Below are 19034 nucleotides of genomic sequence, written 5' to 3' on the forward strand. Positions count from 1 at the left end.
CCAAGGTCACAGAAAATACTGGAAAGTGAAGGTGGAGTTGAACACATCTCCAATCTCAGGAGCCCTGCTGTTTCTTCCATACCATGCCACCTTGCTTTCAGGAAAAAGGCTTGTTGATTGAATAATTGTAGGCACAAATCAAAGCAGAAAAACCCGTGACATCTTTGAGATACTCACCCTATCAGTGAGAACTTGAAAATGAAGTTAAAAATTAAGCCGCAAAGCCAAACCCAGGCTTTCTGCTCTGAGAATGTAGAACCAAACTTGGTGCTGTCCGACTGCCACGTGGCTCAGTATTTATCTCTGTGAAACCCAGAAGAATTATTTAAAAAGAAAGAAAGGATGGAAATTCCCTCTTTCTTCGAGTTAGCCTTACAGTCTAGGGCTTAAAATACCGGTTTAATGGTGAAGGTAAGTGCTTTTCTTCTTTTTGATTAGGTGATAATTATTAAGCTATCAGAGGTCCATTAAAGGGAGGAAACAGTTTTTGGGGAAGTCAGAGAAAAAACATTAATCACAGCCTAAAAATCTCCATCTGGGAATAATTGTCTAGTTCCAAAACAAACAAGCTTTCTAAAACAGGTAACCGATTCAATCAAAACCCTAGAGCGAAAGTTGAGAGGCCACTGGTGCCAATGGACACTGGGGACGATGGTCACTTCTCTGAGGACCTTGTGAGTATTAACTGTGATGCCTTGATGAGTTGTACTGGCTTTGGCTGTGGAGTGAAATATTGGATCAGAACTGATCAGGTTTGCGTTTGGGACTGTGACTAGTGAGTCTTATCAGACTTCTCTATGTATTTAAAATTGCTTCTCAAGAAAAGGAGAACATGACTAAAGTTGTAAATAAGATTGAAGGCAAGAAAAATTGTGTGCGCTTGTATGGATCACCTGGCTTGTAGCCTTCATTGTACAGCTAAGAAAAGGAACCCAGAGAGATTTTGGTGAGCAGCTATTAGTGCTATGATGGGAAGCCAGAGGGGAAAAGCCTCAGTGAAAATGCCATCTACCAACCTATCCAGAGAAAATTCCGATTCAAAGCACAGTTGAGCACATATTGGCCTAGAAGACAAAGCCCGAGGTTCTGGGCAGCAGGAGGAATGGTGCAGGCACTCCTGCCTATCTCCGGAAGAGCTGTGATCCCCCTATGGGCAGTGCTCCAATTGCACCTCAGTTTTTGCATAACCCTGTCTTACAGAATTCCTGGCCATTGGTACTCAGTACATTTTTTCTTTTCTCATGATTAAATACATAAATTAATTGACAGCATGACAGAAATGATATACCGGAACAACTAATTTTATTTCAGAACTACCAGTTTCTCAGAAAGGTAGGCAGGTGATGAGAGGGGCTTCAGTTTTACTAGCGCAGAGGGAATTACCCTGTTCTCTGATGTTTGTAGCAGGATGCATCCCCTCTCCACAGAGCTTGTGGATTCCAGGCCAGAAGAATCCATTTCAAAAGGAAAAGTTTAGAAACAATTTAACAGTCAATCAAAGAATTTTATAGAAATAGATCTTACTTGCTATAAGCCTGTACTTACTCATGGACTGCCAATAACGTGACTGTTGTTAATATCAATAACATTATACAAGGTATAATACTTTATAATCACAAGACATGACTCATACCTTTGTTTTCATTCCAGATAGCCCCAAGAAGTAATATTACCCCCATTTTTCCCATGAAACAATTAAAATCCTGGGAGGTTATGAAACTTGCTCTGGTTTACTTAGATTGGGATTGGCAGAGAATTCAGTCCCTAGATACCCTCTCAACTGCAGGTTCATGCTCTTTGAACTACATGTAACATTTACTCTGAGTAAACTCTAGAAGACTTGGCTAACAGAGATGATGCAAGACAGGTTGCATATTAGGGGAAGCCTAAGAGTAATGGAAAGACCATTATAACAAAATAATGAGTTCTAGACTAAAACAAATAGTAAAAAACTGTTTCAGCTTATGCATAAACCATAATATCTATATTACTGATTTTATCTCAAATATAACCTATAGTGTGTCATACAATTATTTTTTACATATAAAATTTTCCTTTAACTTAATTTCAATTCATTTTCTGTGGCTACTTACAACTCTGACACTAGAATTCACTATTTTTTTTTTAGAAATGTAACCCCTAATGGGAAGGGTTTTGACATTGTCACACGTTCTCAATTGTTTACAAGAAGGATAGGAATTATTCCACTATCTCTAAGTGAATGTCAATCATGCCAGTGCTCAGACCCCATAATTTCTAAGCTTCTGTGGCTATTTTAGAACAATAGTTTCCAATGCTATGTCACAGAAAGACCCCAGTTTAGAATGATTTGGAATGTTAACTTGATTTTTGTCTCATGCAAAGGAAAAAGGGAAATTAACTACTGAAATAAGCTCCTGAGACAAAATTCAAAGTAGCATTTGAAACCATAAAAGCTAAGTAAGGATTTTCATCTCTTCTCATTAGACAGCAACAGAGAACAAGAAGGAAAACTCAAATGATAGATTTGTGATATAATTCCATGAATATAAAAAACAAGAAAAAATAGTTTTCTGTGTATTTAGTATTCAAAGCTTAACTTAAAGCATTTTTCATCATCAAATTTCCTTCTGGAATAAATGATTAAAACTTGATTTAAAATTGTATAAATTGCCCTTTTAGAATGCTTCAATATGAAGCTACTCTATCGTGTTTTCAGCTTATGCTTAAAATATTATGAAAATAAAGGAGAAGTAATATTAACAGGTAGAAAAAGCAGCAGTCTGGGCATTAGGAGACCTGGTGCTGGCTCTGTGAACTGTGTGACTTCAGGCAGTTTTTCAAACTTTCTGCATACCAACTTTCTCATGAGTAAAATGAATGGTTGGACTAGAGAGGATCTCTGAGTCTCTTTCAGCTCCAGAGTTCAGTGTTTATAAGATTCATTGGAGAGGCTGGAAGGGAAGCTTTAAGTAGAGTATAAGTACTTGCATTTGCTTGTACAGTTAAAAAGTTGCCTTCAGCCAAGCCATGAGATCTTGTATAACAAGTGAAATCAAATAGAAAATGGTCCAAAATCTGGATTTGGACCCAGATGGCTTCAGCTAGGATCTGAATATAGGGCAGTGAGCTGAACTCCTGATATCCAGATGTTAGCAAGACTTGGAACCCTTCCAAAGCAGAGCAACAGCCAACATCTGTCCTGGTGCTGACCTGCTCTTGCTGGCAATTGGGCCTCCATTTGCATCTATTGTGACCAAAAAAGGAAATTTCAAAACTTAGGTGAGGACACATTATTCTCAGAGTTGTAGAGACACATTTAGCAAGTAGAAAAACTACCTGATTATGCTGGTGAAGCCGAATTATTGTTCTTTTAAATACACTTGGCTGCTTCTGGGTATATAATGAGTATCTACTAATTATTAAAATAAAATCACTTGATAACAATAAAAACCATAAAGTGATCACTCTGTTCTGTAACCTAGATATAGCGACTGCTGGCACTTGTGTGAATCTGTTTCTATTTCTGTATGTGGATGAGCACAGCATATCCTGCTTTGTACACTAGAGTATAAGCATTTTTCTAATGTTATTCAATATCTTTGAAAACACTATTTTAATAGAGTCCATCTCAAAAATCTATCAAAATTGCCTTGCCAAATCCTTATTGTTAGGTTAACTAATCTCTAGTATTATGCTGTCACAAGTAATACTACAAAGGAGTTTTTGAGCAAAATTTTTCATCTGTATCTTTCTTTATGATCTTCCATTCCAAAGTCATAGATTATGAACCTATTTTAGGGTGTTGATAAGTCTTTTTAAATTTATGTGCAGAAAGAATGGAAATCCTTGCATGATGCAATATAAAAATGATACATGCATTTTTAAAGTCATGGAAGCTTCAATTTAGGGATGGATACAAAATGGATGATAGTCATAGGATTAGGATTGTTTCTAAAAGAAACAAATGTATGTATCTCCAAAGAGAGTTAGATTGGTGTGTAAATATCAAATTAAACATAATCATATTTGAGGTCATGAATTCTCTTTGCCTGTCAAAATAGCTGAATTTATTCATAATTGTAGTAGAAAGTCTCCATTTTGTAGGTGACTTGAAGAACTTGTCAGTTCAATAAAGTGTCCAAATTGTGAATAAACATTTTAAAGCTTTACATGTGATATGTATAAGTTATGCAATGTCATCTTTCCTGTGCAAAGAAGACACACGGAACATTGTTGTGGTTGTACATGGTCAGAATGAAAGAAAATACTGCTCTGGAACCTTCCTTTTCAGCTCTTGAGCTTAATTTAACTGCCTTGTCTTATGATCCTCTATAATACAAGCAATAATCCTCCTCACCTTTGCATGGTTCTCTATGGTTTGATAAAGCACTTGCAATTTTTCTCATTTGATTCTTACAGAACCACTCAGAAAAGAGCCTTACTGTTACTGAACAAATGAGGAAACGAATAATTAGAGAATTTAAATGACTGGCTCTAAGGCACATCGCTGGGACTTAGAGCCAGCTTTCCTTACAACAATCCAGTCCTCCAAAAACACAGCTGCAGTGTACTGTAAAATGTAAATTATATAGCTGTGTTGGGTCAAAACTTTTACTGATGCTGAGAGGAGGCAACATTAACAAGAGAAAATTATTTGTACGTCATGTTTTGGATTATGTTCTCCCCATAGATAAAAAAACCGTTGTGGTAAAAGAGATTCGGGGCACAGGGAAACTCCACTGCAAAGTGTGGTACCATTTCCTAGAGAAGCTAAATGGATGAGAAGCCTACCACCAGGAAAGGTAAAGCCAGCGGTCTTATTTGCAGGCTACATTACGGAAGCGCTGAAGCTTATTCCCAGTGTTCTTTACCCATCCCTGCCCTCCCCTCCTCCATTCTCTACCATGCTGCCCCTTTGTAGAGATTCTCCCAGTTTAATATCAGAGCCAACTCCAACCCCTGCTCCTGTTACCTTTTGCTTTTTCCTTAGGGAAACTTACAGTGTTATCTATCAGAAATTGAGCCAAATGATTGACAAATCCTGGGATTTAAGGAATGGAATAAATTTTGAAAAAGTCATGTTAAGCAAACCCCAAACCTATGTATAAGTCTTTGCTATTATTATCCTTGCCAAGTGATTGACTCTTTCTCCTGAGTTTGGAAACTTCCAGTAATATGGAAATATTAATAATTTTTTCACAGGCAACCAATCCTATCCCTAAGCTTATTTGACCATTAAAAATTATTTCTTTCATTATATTTTTATCTATTTCTTCATAGGTTCTCTCTTTGTTTCCATTTAGTCCTTGTTCTCCAAATATGGAATCTAATCCATCATTGACATGGGAACTCTTTCAATATTGGTTTATTGTTCCACTTTATGGATACTTAAAAAAAAAGTGTTGTCCTTGTAATATATTGAATATTCCTCCACTACCATATCACTTAAAGACTTAGGAAAAATGATTCTATATATTAATTTTTTAAAGAAAATAAATTGAACATATGGGAAGGCAGGGCCTAGTGACACACAGCAAAAATATGTCTAAGAGCACATTACACTAAGGAGTTAGTGGAAGTGCTCATTTAAAATACTATCTCTCAGATATTTTTAAAGCAAATCCTTGGATGTGCAATAGCATAATTCAAAGGTAGCTCTCTATGTATAAACTCTCAAACTTTGTGATAAATAAATGTTCATAAAAGATGGGACCACTGACTTGCAGCCCAGAGACTTGGGTTTTTTGACTGGTTCTGCCACCTTCTTCCCCATTCACTCTACTTCGGGGCAATACTACACAAATGCCTCACGTTTAGATTTTTCTCTATTTATCTTCTATTTCCCACACCTCTGAAAGAAGGTCATATTTGCTTTATTTGATTATAAGATCCTATATTCATTGTCTTAAAGCCAACCAAAGAATTTGACAAGGGAAGGTTATAGTCCTGGCTATTTTGGTATTAATAGAAAAAGATAGTGAGACTGCATGATATGATCCAAAGTTCTTTCAGATTTAGCAGTAGGAGAAATGAAAAGAAAAGGGTCTCGGTCAGGATGCTCATTGCATACTTCTGTGTGTTCAAGGTCCAGATTTCTGTTCCTTACGCTATGGGTTGGCTCTCATCATGCACTTCTCAAACTTCACCATGATAACCCAACGTGTGAGTCTGAGCATTGCGATCATTGCCATGGTGAACAGCACTCAGCAGTATGGTCTATCGAATGTCTCCACTGAGGGGCCTCTTGCAGACAACCTCAGTAACCTCAGCAGATCCATCAAAGAATTTAATACAAGAGTAAGTGTGATGGAAAGCAAGGCTCTTTGTTGAGAGGTAGAAACTCAATTTTAAAGGAAGGCTTCGATCTTGATTCTGTGGAGTATAGAAGTATAAATTTTCAATAACAAATTAAAAATGACTGGAATTATTTTCTTTGAGACATTGCTTACCTCTACGATAAAAATAGTATTTCTTTGAGATTATTATGATCACAAGGTGGGGAAGTCTAGGGAAAAATGTGAAAAATTAAAAAATGGAATAGATCGTGGGGTGTCTTCAATGAAAAACTAGATATTGTCTAGGCGCATTCTTCTATGTTATCCAATTCTATTCAGGTTTCTGCATATTTTATTGTTTTTGAGCAATTTTACAACCCTGTAAATTCTATATAATGAAAAGAAAGGCAAATGATTCTTGTCCATAACTTTGCAAAGAAATTTTTCCCAGTGGAAAATCAATTGGGACTCTCCTTTACTCACCACCCAGTTGAATCAGCCAGTTTTTATCAACTATTTAAAATCTATTTCAGCATTGCTTCTTGCTTATGTATGTGTGGTTCTTTGAATTCACCTCTGAACCAGTTGTAATGTCTTACTGATTCTCTAGTTAATCAATGAGTTAAATAAACTATCATTTACTGTACATTTCTAATGTCATCCCTATAATTCATAATTCATGATTTTATTGCATTGGACCCAGCTTATTTATAATGAATAAATAAAATCATTACCTCCAGTATTTCTTCCATCATCAATTCTACAGATTCATACCCCTGGAATCAGGAATCCAGTACACCTTCAAGTTGCCAAACATGCTGTTCTCTCTTAACATGCTGTGCACCTCCAGAATCTGGTCCTACTTCTCAGCACACTTATATCTCTATCAATGGCCCAGGAAAAGTCTTTACTCTGAGCCAGTCAGAGTCCCTGTTAGTTTCTCATCATTTGGTATCATTCCAAATGTTCCAAGCCCACTTTTGTTGTTTTCTCCAATGAGAATGGATTTTCCTTTTTCTCTTTATACAAATCATAGTTGTTCTTCAAAAGATAGTTGAAATATTTCTTCTTTCCTGGCACCTTCCCAAATTGTTCTTCCCTCTTCTCAAAGTCTCTATTTTATTTACGTTCATTTTCAAATTTTAATTATCACATGAATCATATACCTTGCATTACTTATAGTGTTTTTTAAGTGGATAAAATATTTTATATTTTATATTCTTTGGCTCTCTATATTAACTTATAGCATGATGCCAAATAGCTAGGGGCATTATAGCATGATGTCTAAAAGTTATTTAATCTTAGGTAAATAATTACTTAGGTAATATAATTTACACAATTATGTAGGTATTTTAGGTAGTTATCTTCAAATAACTCAATTATTTATTGAGTTATATCAGAAGAACATGATCTTATTCATTTGTAATATGTGTTTTAGGAAGTCAGCTCTTTTAGGGCAGATAATAATTCCCAAACTTGACTTTTTGTCTTAATTAGGGACTGATTTTGGTAAGAGTTCAGTAACGTTGTGTTTTCCTTATTTTTTGATATGCAACAACATGTTACCCTACTTTTACTAGAAACAAAATAGTTGAAGGAAACTGTTTCGCAGATGAAATATCTCTCAATGGCTTTTTCCATTTACTTCTTCCTATTATTCCATTTATATAACCATTTTCTGTATCTCTTTTCTTCTTCATTTCCTCTTTTTTTTTCTCTCCCTCTAATGGAATCAAATTAGGGATATCATTGGTCATTCATTTGGAAAATGTAGAATGTTTAAGGTAGGTAAAAAATCAAGAAAAATGAAATAGATATTTTATAGTAGGGTCTCACCAACCTTAAGTAACTCTGACTATAAAGCAGATTTTCATAAAAGGATTTCTTAGCAAAGAGTTTTCTTTTCTTTTCTTCTTTTTTTTTTTTTCTAGGACTCTGTATATCAATGGAGCCCAGAGATTCAAGGTGTCATCTTTAGCTCCATCAACTATGGAATAATACTGACTCTGATCCCAAGTGGATATTTAGCGGGGATATTTGGAGCAAAACATATGCTTGGTGCTGGTTTGCTGATCTCTTCCCTTCTCACCCTCTTTACACCATTGGCTGCTGACTTTGGAGTGATTTTGGTCATTGTGATTCGTACAGTTCAGGGCATGGCCCAGGTATCCAGATACTTTCTCATTATAAGTGGGATCCGGATTCATGACTTTTATAAAAGGGCAAAGATATTAATGATTTTTATTTCAGGGAATGGCATGGACAGGTCAGTTTACAATTTGGGCAAAATGGGCTCCTCCACTTGAACGAAGCAAGCTCACCACCATTGCAGGATCAGGTAAGGATGTATACATGGGTCACGGCTTTATTATCTGTTCCATCCTACTGTATCTTTCCTTCTATAAACCAGATGGTTTGGGGAAGAGGGAAAATAGTACTACTGAAAAATTCAATATAAGGCAGTCACATAACAAATAAGAAAGATTCATTTGTGCTGTAAAGATATTGAGGCTCAAAAGCAGGAAAGACAATGGGTGAGCTAGGGTAGTGAGAAAATCCTTGTAGGAAAAAGTTTAAAGTTTTAAGAATTGCATAATGGAAAAAGATCAAATAAACTATATAAATATCATTTTATCAAAGATGTTGAAGTGAGAATTAAGCCTGCCAGAACGCAAAGTGTTAAGGAGAGAAATTGGGCTGAAAATGTCTGTATTATTCTAAACTCTTTACTATTCTGAGCTAATTAATTCTCACAACCACCCTCTCATTTAAGTACTATCGTACACTCTTATTTTACAGACAGGGGAGTTAGGAATGTAGAGATTAAGTAAATTGCCCAAATATCAATAGCCAGCATGTGTTGGAACTGAGATTTGAGCCCCAGCCCTTTGGCCCCAGAGGCACATTCAGTCACCATGCTGGACTGTCACTCCACGGTGTGTGATCCTACTACTAAGGCCACCGCAGCTTTACCATTGCTGTTTTCCCAACCTGGAGTGCTGAGAATATGTACTTGAAAAACAACTGAGGCTCCACCAAACTTCTCACTGCCAGGTCCAATATACGGCTGCATCCTATGGACTTTTACTTCACAGCAACACTCCTGCTTTCTCGTTTCCTTTCATCACAGTTGCTACCACCTCCTCTATTTCCAAATACGCTCTGCTGGTCTCCCTTCTCTAGCTTGGTTTGTTCCAAACTTTTCTTCCCATCAAAGGCAAGTTATTTTTCTAAAGTACAGATGGGGCATTTTTGCTCATTTGCTTGAGAATCTTCAATGTGTTCCTTTATGTTTACAGGATAAAGACTGACTTCCTTATTGCATGGATATAAAGGTGGTCAGTCATCTGGCTCCATCCTGCTTTCCATAGAACACCCCTCTGCAAGCGAGGCTCTACTTGCATGTGTGCTGCTCTCCACATACATGTGCACTTCCCTTCCCTCTGGCTCTGCTCCCACAGGCTCATATTCCTGGAAATTTCTCTGCTCCTGTTTCCCTTGCCAAAATTTCATCTATCCTATTGCTTAGCTCATGTAAACAATTCCTAAATCTTATAATTGTTATTAATTTATCTTCATGTATACTTCCATAGCACATTGTAGTTTTATTATATTTATTTTCTACATCATTTTTTTAATTGTTTTTCAAAATAAAAGAGTGAATGAATCCAGTAATTAGAGGGAATTTAAAGAACATTAGTCCCCAGAATCTTTTAACATAGAATCTTCTTTAAATAACATAGAATCTTCTTCTTTAAATCATCATTTTTTTTTCAAATTGCAGGTTGGAATCCATTAGTAGGTCATAAAATCAATTTAGTGGCTCAAAATCAACATTTAAAAAAATGAAAGTGAATAGCATAGAAAATGTTGGAGTGCATTCCACATGCTAAAATTAAATATCGATTTGTGAAACTTTTGTTTGAGGCGTGCATGCGTGCGTGCTTGCGTGTAGAAGCGTTGGTATATATTTGTGTGTGTATTATGTTACCACGTAAAATGCATTTCTTACCATGGGTCTCTGTGAATTATGTTGCTTTTTTTTAATATAGACTCCAGAGTCTACATGTTATTTCACTTGTGACAGTTAATTTTGTTCACATTTTTCTCTCTCCAATTGGACCAAAAGCTCCTTGGAGGCAGGGACTGTATCTTATTGATTTTTGTAAGTCTTTCCTTTCCTGCTCCCAGCCTCATATTGCATCATGCAAGGATGTAACTGTAGTTATCAGGAAATACTGCAGGGCTGTGATTGCAGAGAGTCTCTGTGATAAACTAAGGGATTTGGATTTGGTCACATTGGTGTTGAGGAGCCATTGAAGAGTTACATGGATGAATTGTATAGTAGTGAAATCAGGGATGTTCATTAATTTTAATTACATCACATGATTTTATTGGGGAAAATTTGTGAGTAGAAATAAATACTTTCATCATCCAGTAATTCTAAGTCTGCCACCTCACTGTAGGGACCACGTTCAGGGAGGCCACGAAGTCTTAGCCTTTGCTATTTTCATGAGTGTTTTTCTCCCTCTTCTTCAGGGGTAGCATTTGGATCCTTCATCATACTCTGCGTAGGAGGATTAATCTCACAGGCCTTGGGCTGGCCTTTTATCTTCTATATCTTTGGTAAGTCTCTTTCTCTTAAATCCAAACACCTCCATTTTTCCAAGAATTCATTTTGATGCCTACATCATCCACATTCTTCCTATATGACAGAAAATGTCCTTTGTTAAATGGAAGGTGAAAAATGTCGAGGATTGGAATCTTTCTTAATCTAGTCACACAACTTGATTTAACAGCTTCCTGGTGGTTCTGGGGAGCCACATGCGCAGGGCAGGGGAGATGACTATACACATGGCACCAGCTTCTGGGAAATCAAGAATGCAGCCTTACCCTTCTGCCTCAAGCATCTTCTGTAGAATCTATATCACCACATCTGAAATGCCTCGTCTAGTCACTACATGCAGTTAAGATGTCAAAGATGGTGAAATACATTTTCAATGTGTCTTCATATTTCATTATAATCATTACTTCTGCCCAAGATGCCCTTAACCTGTTCTCTACCAGGTGAATCTTACAAAGCTCAATTCAAATGCCCCTTCTCCATGGGACCTTCCAGGACTTATCTCATCCGACTCAGCCATTCTCTCCTCTGGGATCCTTGCTGCCATTTCTTCTCTAAGTTATGTGGGTGTGTAATTATTTATTTTCCCTTATCTCCCCACTAGACTGTGAAATGCATGAGGCAAGGAATCCATTCTATAATGTTTTTATCATTTTGCTATCATCATGCTGCCTGACTTTAAAATAAAAGAGTGAATGAATCCAGTAATTAGAGGGAATTTAAAGAACATTAGTCCCCAGAATCTTTTAACGTAGAATCTTCTTTAAATGACATAGAGTCTTCTTCTTCAAAACCCAGTAATAAGACACGTTTCTACAGATTGCTTTGTTATTATAGGCAAATGATGTCATTGAATATGGTTCTGGCTTGGATTGCTTTGTCATTAATGATGCTACTCCCAGATCATTTTGGTTTGTACATATTAACCAGGTATTGTCAAGAAATATTTCTTCTGAGAATTTGTAGTAGACGTCTGGTTTGAATACAAATAACACTGTCTCTTGTGAATGTGCCGAAAATTTTTCCTTGCCACACTGAGTTAGTTCATGGCAGGTTGTTTCATAGTATATATGACTACTCTTCTTCAGTCCTGACCGTTCACATCTTCAAAAACAAGACAATAATGTGTGCGTTAAGAAGTTGCTGCTAAAAACATATAACATTATAACTATGGGAGCCTTTATCAGTCAGCTATGTAATGTCATGTTATCTCCAAAGGGCTCTGACATTGAGAAATGGTGACTCTAAATTCGAGAGGTAGTATCTGGAAAGCTTTAATGGAAGAAGGAGGTTTATAGAAAGATTGAAAGAGAAATGGGAAAATTTAGGTCCTTATGGCAGGATAACTATGAATGGATAAGTGTGTGGTAGGGCGAGACATGCCACTTCAGAGGCAACTCCCTTCCCCCAGTATACAGATCTACCTGAAAACTAATTTCGTTCCCACTTCCAGGTAGCACTGGCTGTGTCTGTTGTTTCCTGTGGTTCACGGTGATCTATGATGACCCCATGCATCACCCATGCATAAGTGTCAGGGAAAAGGAACACATCATGTCCTCACTGGCTCAACAGGTACAGTGCACCCCTTGTACCTGTGGACCATACAGAGACCTCCAGGGCAGGGCGTGGATCGCCTGGGAGAGGCACCCTCTGACCTGTGTTAATACTCATGTTGATTAGTTATTTCCTTTCAGTCCAGTTCTCCTAGAAGATCTGTCCCCATAAAGGCCATGATCAGATGCCTTCCACTTTGGGCCATTTTCACGGGTTTTTTCAGCCATTTCTGGTTATGCACCATAATCATAACATACCTACCGACATACATCAGTACTGTGCTCCATGTTAACGTCAGAGATGTGAGTATACTTCCTATACTTCTATGAAAATGATGATAATGGTAATAAGGAGAAATAGTTCTATGCTACCTTTTACATTCTGACTTTGCATGTAACCATTCATTTAACCTTCACAATGATCTTAAGAGATTGTAATGATTTCCATCTCACAAATGTGGAAATGGGACACATAGAGGTGAGATAACTTGCCCAAGGTTACACAATACTAAGTGGTAGAGCTGCTGCAGCATCTGGGCTCTTAACCACTGTGTTATACTTCCATGGCCGCTGATTTTAAACTTTCTCTTAGAAATTAATGTTGCTTTTATCTGCAGCCCAGTGTGATGCAGCTGCTGGCCCTCTTACCTGAGACATGTTCTTCTGGTGTGAAAAAGGATGCTAATTTCCCACAAACAACTAAAAATGTCAGGGGTTGGGGGGTAGTAGGCTAATCATTGGTCTGTGTAACTGATAAATTTTGGTGCTATATGCACCTCTATAACTACCCTGTATAAATTTCCTTTTTTCAGAGTGGGGTTCTATCCTCCCTGCCTTTTATTGCTGCCTCAAGCTGTACAATTCTAGGAGGTCAGTTGGCAGATTTCCTTCTGTCCAGGAATCTTCTCAGATTGATCACTGTGCGAAAACTCTTTTCATCCCTAGGTAAGGATAGGCGTGTGAGTTTGGTTAGCCAATCCCTTTTCTGTGAGCATGGTCTGAGAAGGATCTTGACAGCGTGTCTTCATTGCCCAGGGCTCCTCCTTCCATCACTATGTGCGGTGGCCCTGCCCTTTGTGGCTTCCAGTTACATGACAACCATTATTTTGCTGATACTTATTCCTGGGACCAGCAACCTGTGTGACTCCGGGTTTATCATCAACACCTTAGATGTTGCCCCCAGGTAAGAGCCTTACCTGTGTTTTCCCCTCCACCAGCCCCCTCGAGAAGTGTTAGACTTCAGTCGCTGCATAACTCCTTCATGTTGTTGACATGCACTAACTGATGGCAGAATGACAAATAGCTAGAAATGTCAGTATGTGGCCATGACCTAATATAGCATTTTTAGAACAACAGTCCACAATCTTGCCTAGTAATCATTTAGATAAAAGGCTTCCCAAACTTTCCTGCCAGAGATTGGATTATGTCCTCTGGGAAAATGCCCACACACATGTGTTTTAGAAAAGTTTCCAGGGTATTGATCATACTGGCTACCACATATTTATGCATTCACCATGAGCCAATTCCTACGCTAAAGACTTGTCATTTATCAACACATCTGATCCTCGCAGTAACAGTAGGTAGATCCTATCATTATCCTCATTTTATAGGGGAGAAGACTGAGGCATAAGGTTAAGTGGTATGACTATGGTCACACAAGGGCCTGGGCAATTTGGACTCAGGCAATTTGGCTTTAGAGTCTGTGCCTTGCTCATTGCAGACTGCCTTCCATGCTGAGCAACCGAAGTGGAGAAACTTGGCTCCCAGGGAGACTACATTATTCCCTGGTTAATGACTCAGTAGCCAGGTAATTTCAGGGTTTCCAAAGAGGTATTGCTCTATCTTTAGGTGAATGAAAGTCTGCTTTAGGCAAAATGACTTTGCTGTTAGAGCTGAGCTGCTTTACAGTTGAGTTGCTGCAGAAGCTGTAGATGGCTTTCTATATAAAATAATTTATAAAATCATCTTCCCACAGATATGCAAGTTTCCTCATGGGAATTTCAAGGGGATTTGGACTTCTTGCAGGAATTGTCTCTTCTACTGCCACTGGATTCCTTATCAGTCAGGTTGGGCCAGTTTATTGAACATCTGCAAGTGGCAGGTATTGCTTTAGGTATTGGAAATACATGCTGTGCTCTTAAAGTCTCATGATGGAAACAAGTATGGATGTCAACACAATTGCTCTATTCACAGGAGTCTCTAAGTCAGACTCTGTTAGGTCAAGTTTCTCAGAGGAAGAAAAATATAAGCTGAATTTCTCAAAATGAATAGATGTTAGATTGATAAAAATGAAGACAGACAGCATGTTTGACTTCCTAGAGGTAGACAAGCATGAAACAGTTCTTAGTTATGAGCAGAGTGAATGATACATGTCAAGGAATAGCAAGAGATGAAGACAGAGGGGCAGAAGAAGATCATGAAGAATCTATTCAGACTAATTTTAACTTTTAAGAAAAAAGTCACAAAAGGAAACACAAAAAGTGTCCCAAGGCTAGTTTAAAGAGAAGTTAAATGGGTAAAAAGAGAATGGTTGTGAGACATTGCAGGGAGGGTGGGCAGTGAGGCTTGCTCAATATGTGGAAGTGTAGGCTGATGAGGAAGATGAAAAGGCTGTACCAGGCTGGGATGGAAGGACTGATGAGTGTCCGTGTACAGAGAGAAGTTTTGTTTTGTTTTTAACATCTCTATGTGATCTATTGATAGTTTCTGGGTTAATTTTTTACTCAATTGCTAGGAATCCACTGTGATCATAGTGCTGGACCTGAGCTATGACTTACTAGGGCTTAATGAGGAGGATCACACAGGCAGACCAAATAGAAGTCGTGTTACATTGAGATGGGTTGTTGTGATTGATGCCAACAGCCAAAAACAAAACAAAACAGAGAAAACACAAACATGAGCTCTAAAATGAGCTCCAGATGCCACTTTAAGCATAATTTTAAATGAGTAATATTATATTTTCATGAATGTCAAAATCCAAATTTCCAGGAAAACATTAGTGTAGTTTAATTTATGTTTGTTTAAAGAAATATCCATCCCAACTCAGAAGGCAATATGCATTTTAGAGTCATCTTGTTTCCAACAGTTTCATAAACTTTTTTTGATGACTTAAGATGTTAAGTGGCTACTGCCTGTTGCCTATTGTTCCCTATATTCTCGGTGATCAACATTGCAGTACACAATGTAGAGGACTACTAGAACTGGTGGAGAAGGAGCTTGTAACATTAATAATTATTCTGAGTTTTTTTTGTGGCCAGGATTCTGAATCTGGATGGAGGAATGTCTTTTTCCTGTCTGCTGCTGTCAATGTGTTTGGCCTGGTCTTCTATCTCATGTTTGGACAAGCAGAAATCCAGGACTGGGCCAAAGAGAGGACTCTCACCCGCTTCTGAGGATATAGAGTTGCAAACGTAAATGTAGTACTGAGTGTCAACCTTTCAACATTTTTTACTTACGCCCTTCTTTTTTTAATATTCTTGACCATGGACTCAGCAGTTTTAACTCTGGCTATGTTTTAGACTTCCCTAGAAAGCCTCTAAAACGTACTGATGCCTAAGACCCTCCCTAGAGATCCCAAATGAATTGGTCTGGGGTGGAGCCCAGAAACCACTAATTTTTAGATACTCCCCCAGGGGTTTCTAAGGTGCAGCCAGGGTTGACAACTGCTGGACAAACTTGAAAAGTCAGTTCCTGTTGCCTTTAAATTTACCTCTTTGGAAATTTAATTCAAGGTGAATAAAAATCTGTGTGAAAATAATCACTGATAAATACCTTCATGGGGGTGGTTATTTGCTACAGAGAAGATCTACTGGGAATTGTAGCTATATGTTATAGAGTTCAGCACAGAACAGAATTTTGAAACTGTGATCTACAGAATTAACATTTTTATTGTTTTTTTTATACTTTGTAAAATATGGATGTTTATTTATATGGTTAAACTCTATTAAAATTACATGCTAAAATTAAATAGACCACTTTCCAATTATTTAGATTAGGATGATTTCCATTAGATGAAACAGATATTTTCTTACTCTGGCCATTGCAAGAGATTAACGGCTAGAAAATGAATGAGGTTATCTAGGAATCAGGGAGAGTGAAGATAGAATTGGAAAGCTTCTACTGTGAGAAGAATGGATGTGAGGGGAGGCAACGTGGACACTTCCAGAAGGAACAGAGAGATAGTTTAGAGTGAGATATAATGAAAATTGGAAGGAGATGCCAGAGGCACTTTCAAGTGAAATGACAATTAATGTGGGGGAGAAAAATGCTAAAGGTATAACAAGACGAAACACGGCATAGCAAAGCATCAGGTATGAGAGATGTGATGCTTTCTACCTTTTGAGGGTAGAAAAAGATCATTTGACCCTCTTCATATTTTCCTTATTTTCCCAAGATACTCAAATAGGAATCATCAACCCCAGCAGAAATTAATTCTCGCTCCTACCACTTAAAACACATCCTTTATGTTGTCTCCATAGAGCTAATTCTGGTTTTACCACTTTTCTGGAGAAGTTTTTGCCATATTTAAAATCCCAGTAAAACCACTAGGTCAAGAACCTTGGGCTAATTTAGCAAGTAAAGAGAATCTCCTAATGCAAATCAATAGGTATATTTGAGCAGGTGTTTTCAGGGAAACAGAGTGTCAGCCCCTGAGAGTGACACTAAGATGAGAACACTGGTCCTGCCTTATGGGTATTGACAGTACAGAGAGGAAGGGGAGTTTGTAGAAAACTAAAAGAAGGAGAAAAAAAGAGAGATGTACTATAAAAGATAGGCAAATTATATTAATAATATATACAGACAAAAGAGAACCACCCTCCAAAAAGGGCAGACAATGCAATAGAAAAATGGGCAAATGACTTGAATAGGAACTTCATAATAGAGAAATTTTAAGTGGCCCAGCAGCATATAAAAAGATATTCAACTTCATTAGTCGTTACAGAAATGAAAATCAAAACCACAATGAAATACTGCTATATACTTAACAGAATGGCCAAAATGAAAGAAGATGGAAAACAAAATGTTGGCAAGAGTGTGGAGCAACTGAGACTTTCATATACTATAAATATGAGTGCAAATTAGAACTTTGGAAAGTCTCTTGGCAATGCCTCCTAAAGCTAAATGTATAATTCCAATGACTCAGACATCTCACTTAGAAATGCACAGATACATTCATAAAAACATGTAGAACAATGTTCATAGGAGCACGAGCTATAGTAGCCCAAACAGGAAACAACTAAATTGCCTGCTAAGTGAAGAATGAATGGGTAAATAAAATCATGGTCTATTCATATAGCAATGAGAATGGACAGACCCCAATACACAACACCACAGATGAGTCTCATGAACACAAGATAGAGTGAAACAAGACAAAGAGTACATTCCTCTAAGGTTTATATAGAGTTTTTTTTAATTTTTTTTTTATTTCAGCATATTATGGGGGTACAGATGATTAGGTTACGTATGATGCCCTTGTCCCCCCTCACCCCCCAAGTCCGAGCTTCAAGTGTGTCCATTCCCCGGGAGGTGCGCATCGCACTCACTGTTTGTGCATATGCCTGTCCCTCCTCCCCCCTCCCCCCTCCCCCTGCCCAGCATACAATAAATGTTATTCTTATATGTGCACTTAAGTGCACATATACCAGCCAATACCAATTTGATGGTGAGGACATGTGGTGCTTGTTTTTCCATTCTTGGGATACCTCGCTTAGTAGAATGTGTTCCAGCACTTTCCAGGGGAATACAAGAGGTGCTATATCACCATTGTTTCTTAAAGCTGAATAGTACTCCATGGTATACATATACCACAGTTTATTAATCCACTCATGCATTGATGGACATTTGGATTGTTTCCACATCTTTGCAATTGTGAATTGTGCTGCTATAAACATTCGAGTGCAGGTGTCTTTTTCATAGAGTGACTTTTGTTCTTTTGGGTAGATGCCCAGCAATGGGATTGCTGGATCAAATGGTAGTTCTACTTGTATCTCTTTAAGGTATTTTCATATTGCTTTCCACAGAGGTTGCACTAATTTGCAGTCCCACCAGCAGTGTATGAGTGTTCCTATCTCTCCGCATCCACGTCAACATTTACTGTTTTGGGACTTTTTGATAAAGGCCAGTCTCACTGGAGATAGGTGATATCTCACTGTGGTTTTCATTCACATTTCCCTGATGATTAGAGATGTTGAGCATTTTTTCATATGATTTTTGGCCATTATTCTGTCTTCTTTTGAAAAGTTTCTGTTCATGTCCTTTGCCCACTTTTTGATAGGGTTGTTTGATTTTTTCTTGCTGATTTTTCTGAGTTCTAAATAGATTCTGGTTATCAGCCCTCTGTCGGATCTGTAGCACGTGAAAATTTTCTCCCATTCTGTGGGTTGCCTGTTTGCTCTTGTGACAGTTTCTTTGGCTATGCAGAAGCATTTTAATTTGATCAGGTCCCATTTATTTATACAGAGTTTTTAAAAGCAGATAAAACTATCCTGTTAAAAATCAAGTTAGCTATTTCCCTTGGGTGGAGATGGGAGTCATGACTAGATGGGGGCACTTAAGAAGGGCTCTTGGGGTGCTGGTAATATTTTGTTTCTTGACTTGGGT

The 19034-nt window shown here is 37.7% G+C and overlaps 1 protein-coding gene across 6 annotated transcripts; it reads left to right on the top strand.

The window, feature by feature from the left end:
• Positions 1-265: 265 nt before the first annotated feature.
• Positions 266-16377, top strand: SLC17A2 (solute carrier family 17, member 2). 6 transcript variants are annotated; one of them, XM_012638679.1, is made up of 13 exons: positions 266-411; positions 583-674; positions 4673-4784; positions 6068-6279; positions 8189-8422; positions 8508-8595; positions 10797-10883; positions 12335-12453; positions 12576-12737; positions 13247-13379; positions 13470-13617; positions 14410-14500; positions 15692-16377. In XM_012638679.1, exons 3-13 carry the CDS (start codon positions 4757-4759, stop codon positions 15824-15826), a joined length of 1437 nt encoding a protein of 478 aa, XP_012494133.1. In that variant the 5' UTR covers positions 266-411; positions 583-674; positions 4673-4756; the 3' UTR covers positions 15827-16377. The 6 variants fall into 6 exon arrangements, with proteins under 6 accessions (XP_012494133.1, XP_012494136.1, XP_012494135.1 ...); XM_012638682.1 differs by having other exon boundaries at positions 14410-14535; positions 15692-15749; XM_012638681.1 differs by lacking the exon at positions 583-674.
• Positions 16378-19034: the final 2657 nt, after the last annotated feature.

This window comes from Propithecus coquereli, unplaced genomic scaffold (genome assembly GCF_000956105.1).
Source record: "Propithecus coquereli isolate 6110/MARCELLA unplaced genomic scaffold, Pcoq_1.0 Scaffold131, whole genome shotgun sequence".
NCBI classification, from domain to species: Eukaryota; Metazoa; Chordata; class Mammalia; order Primates; family Indriidae; genus Propithecus; species Propithecus coquereli.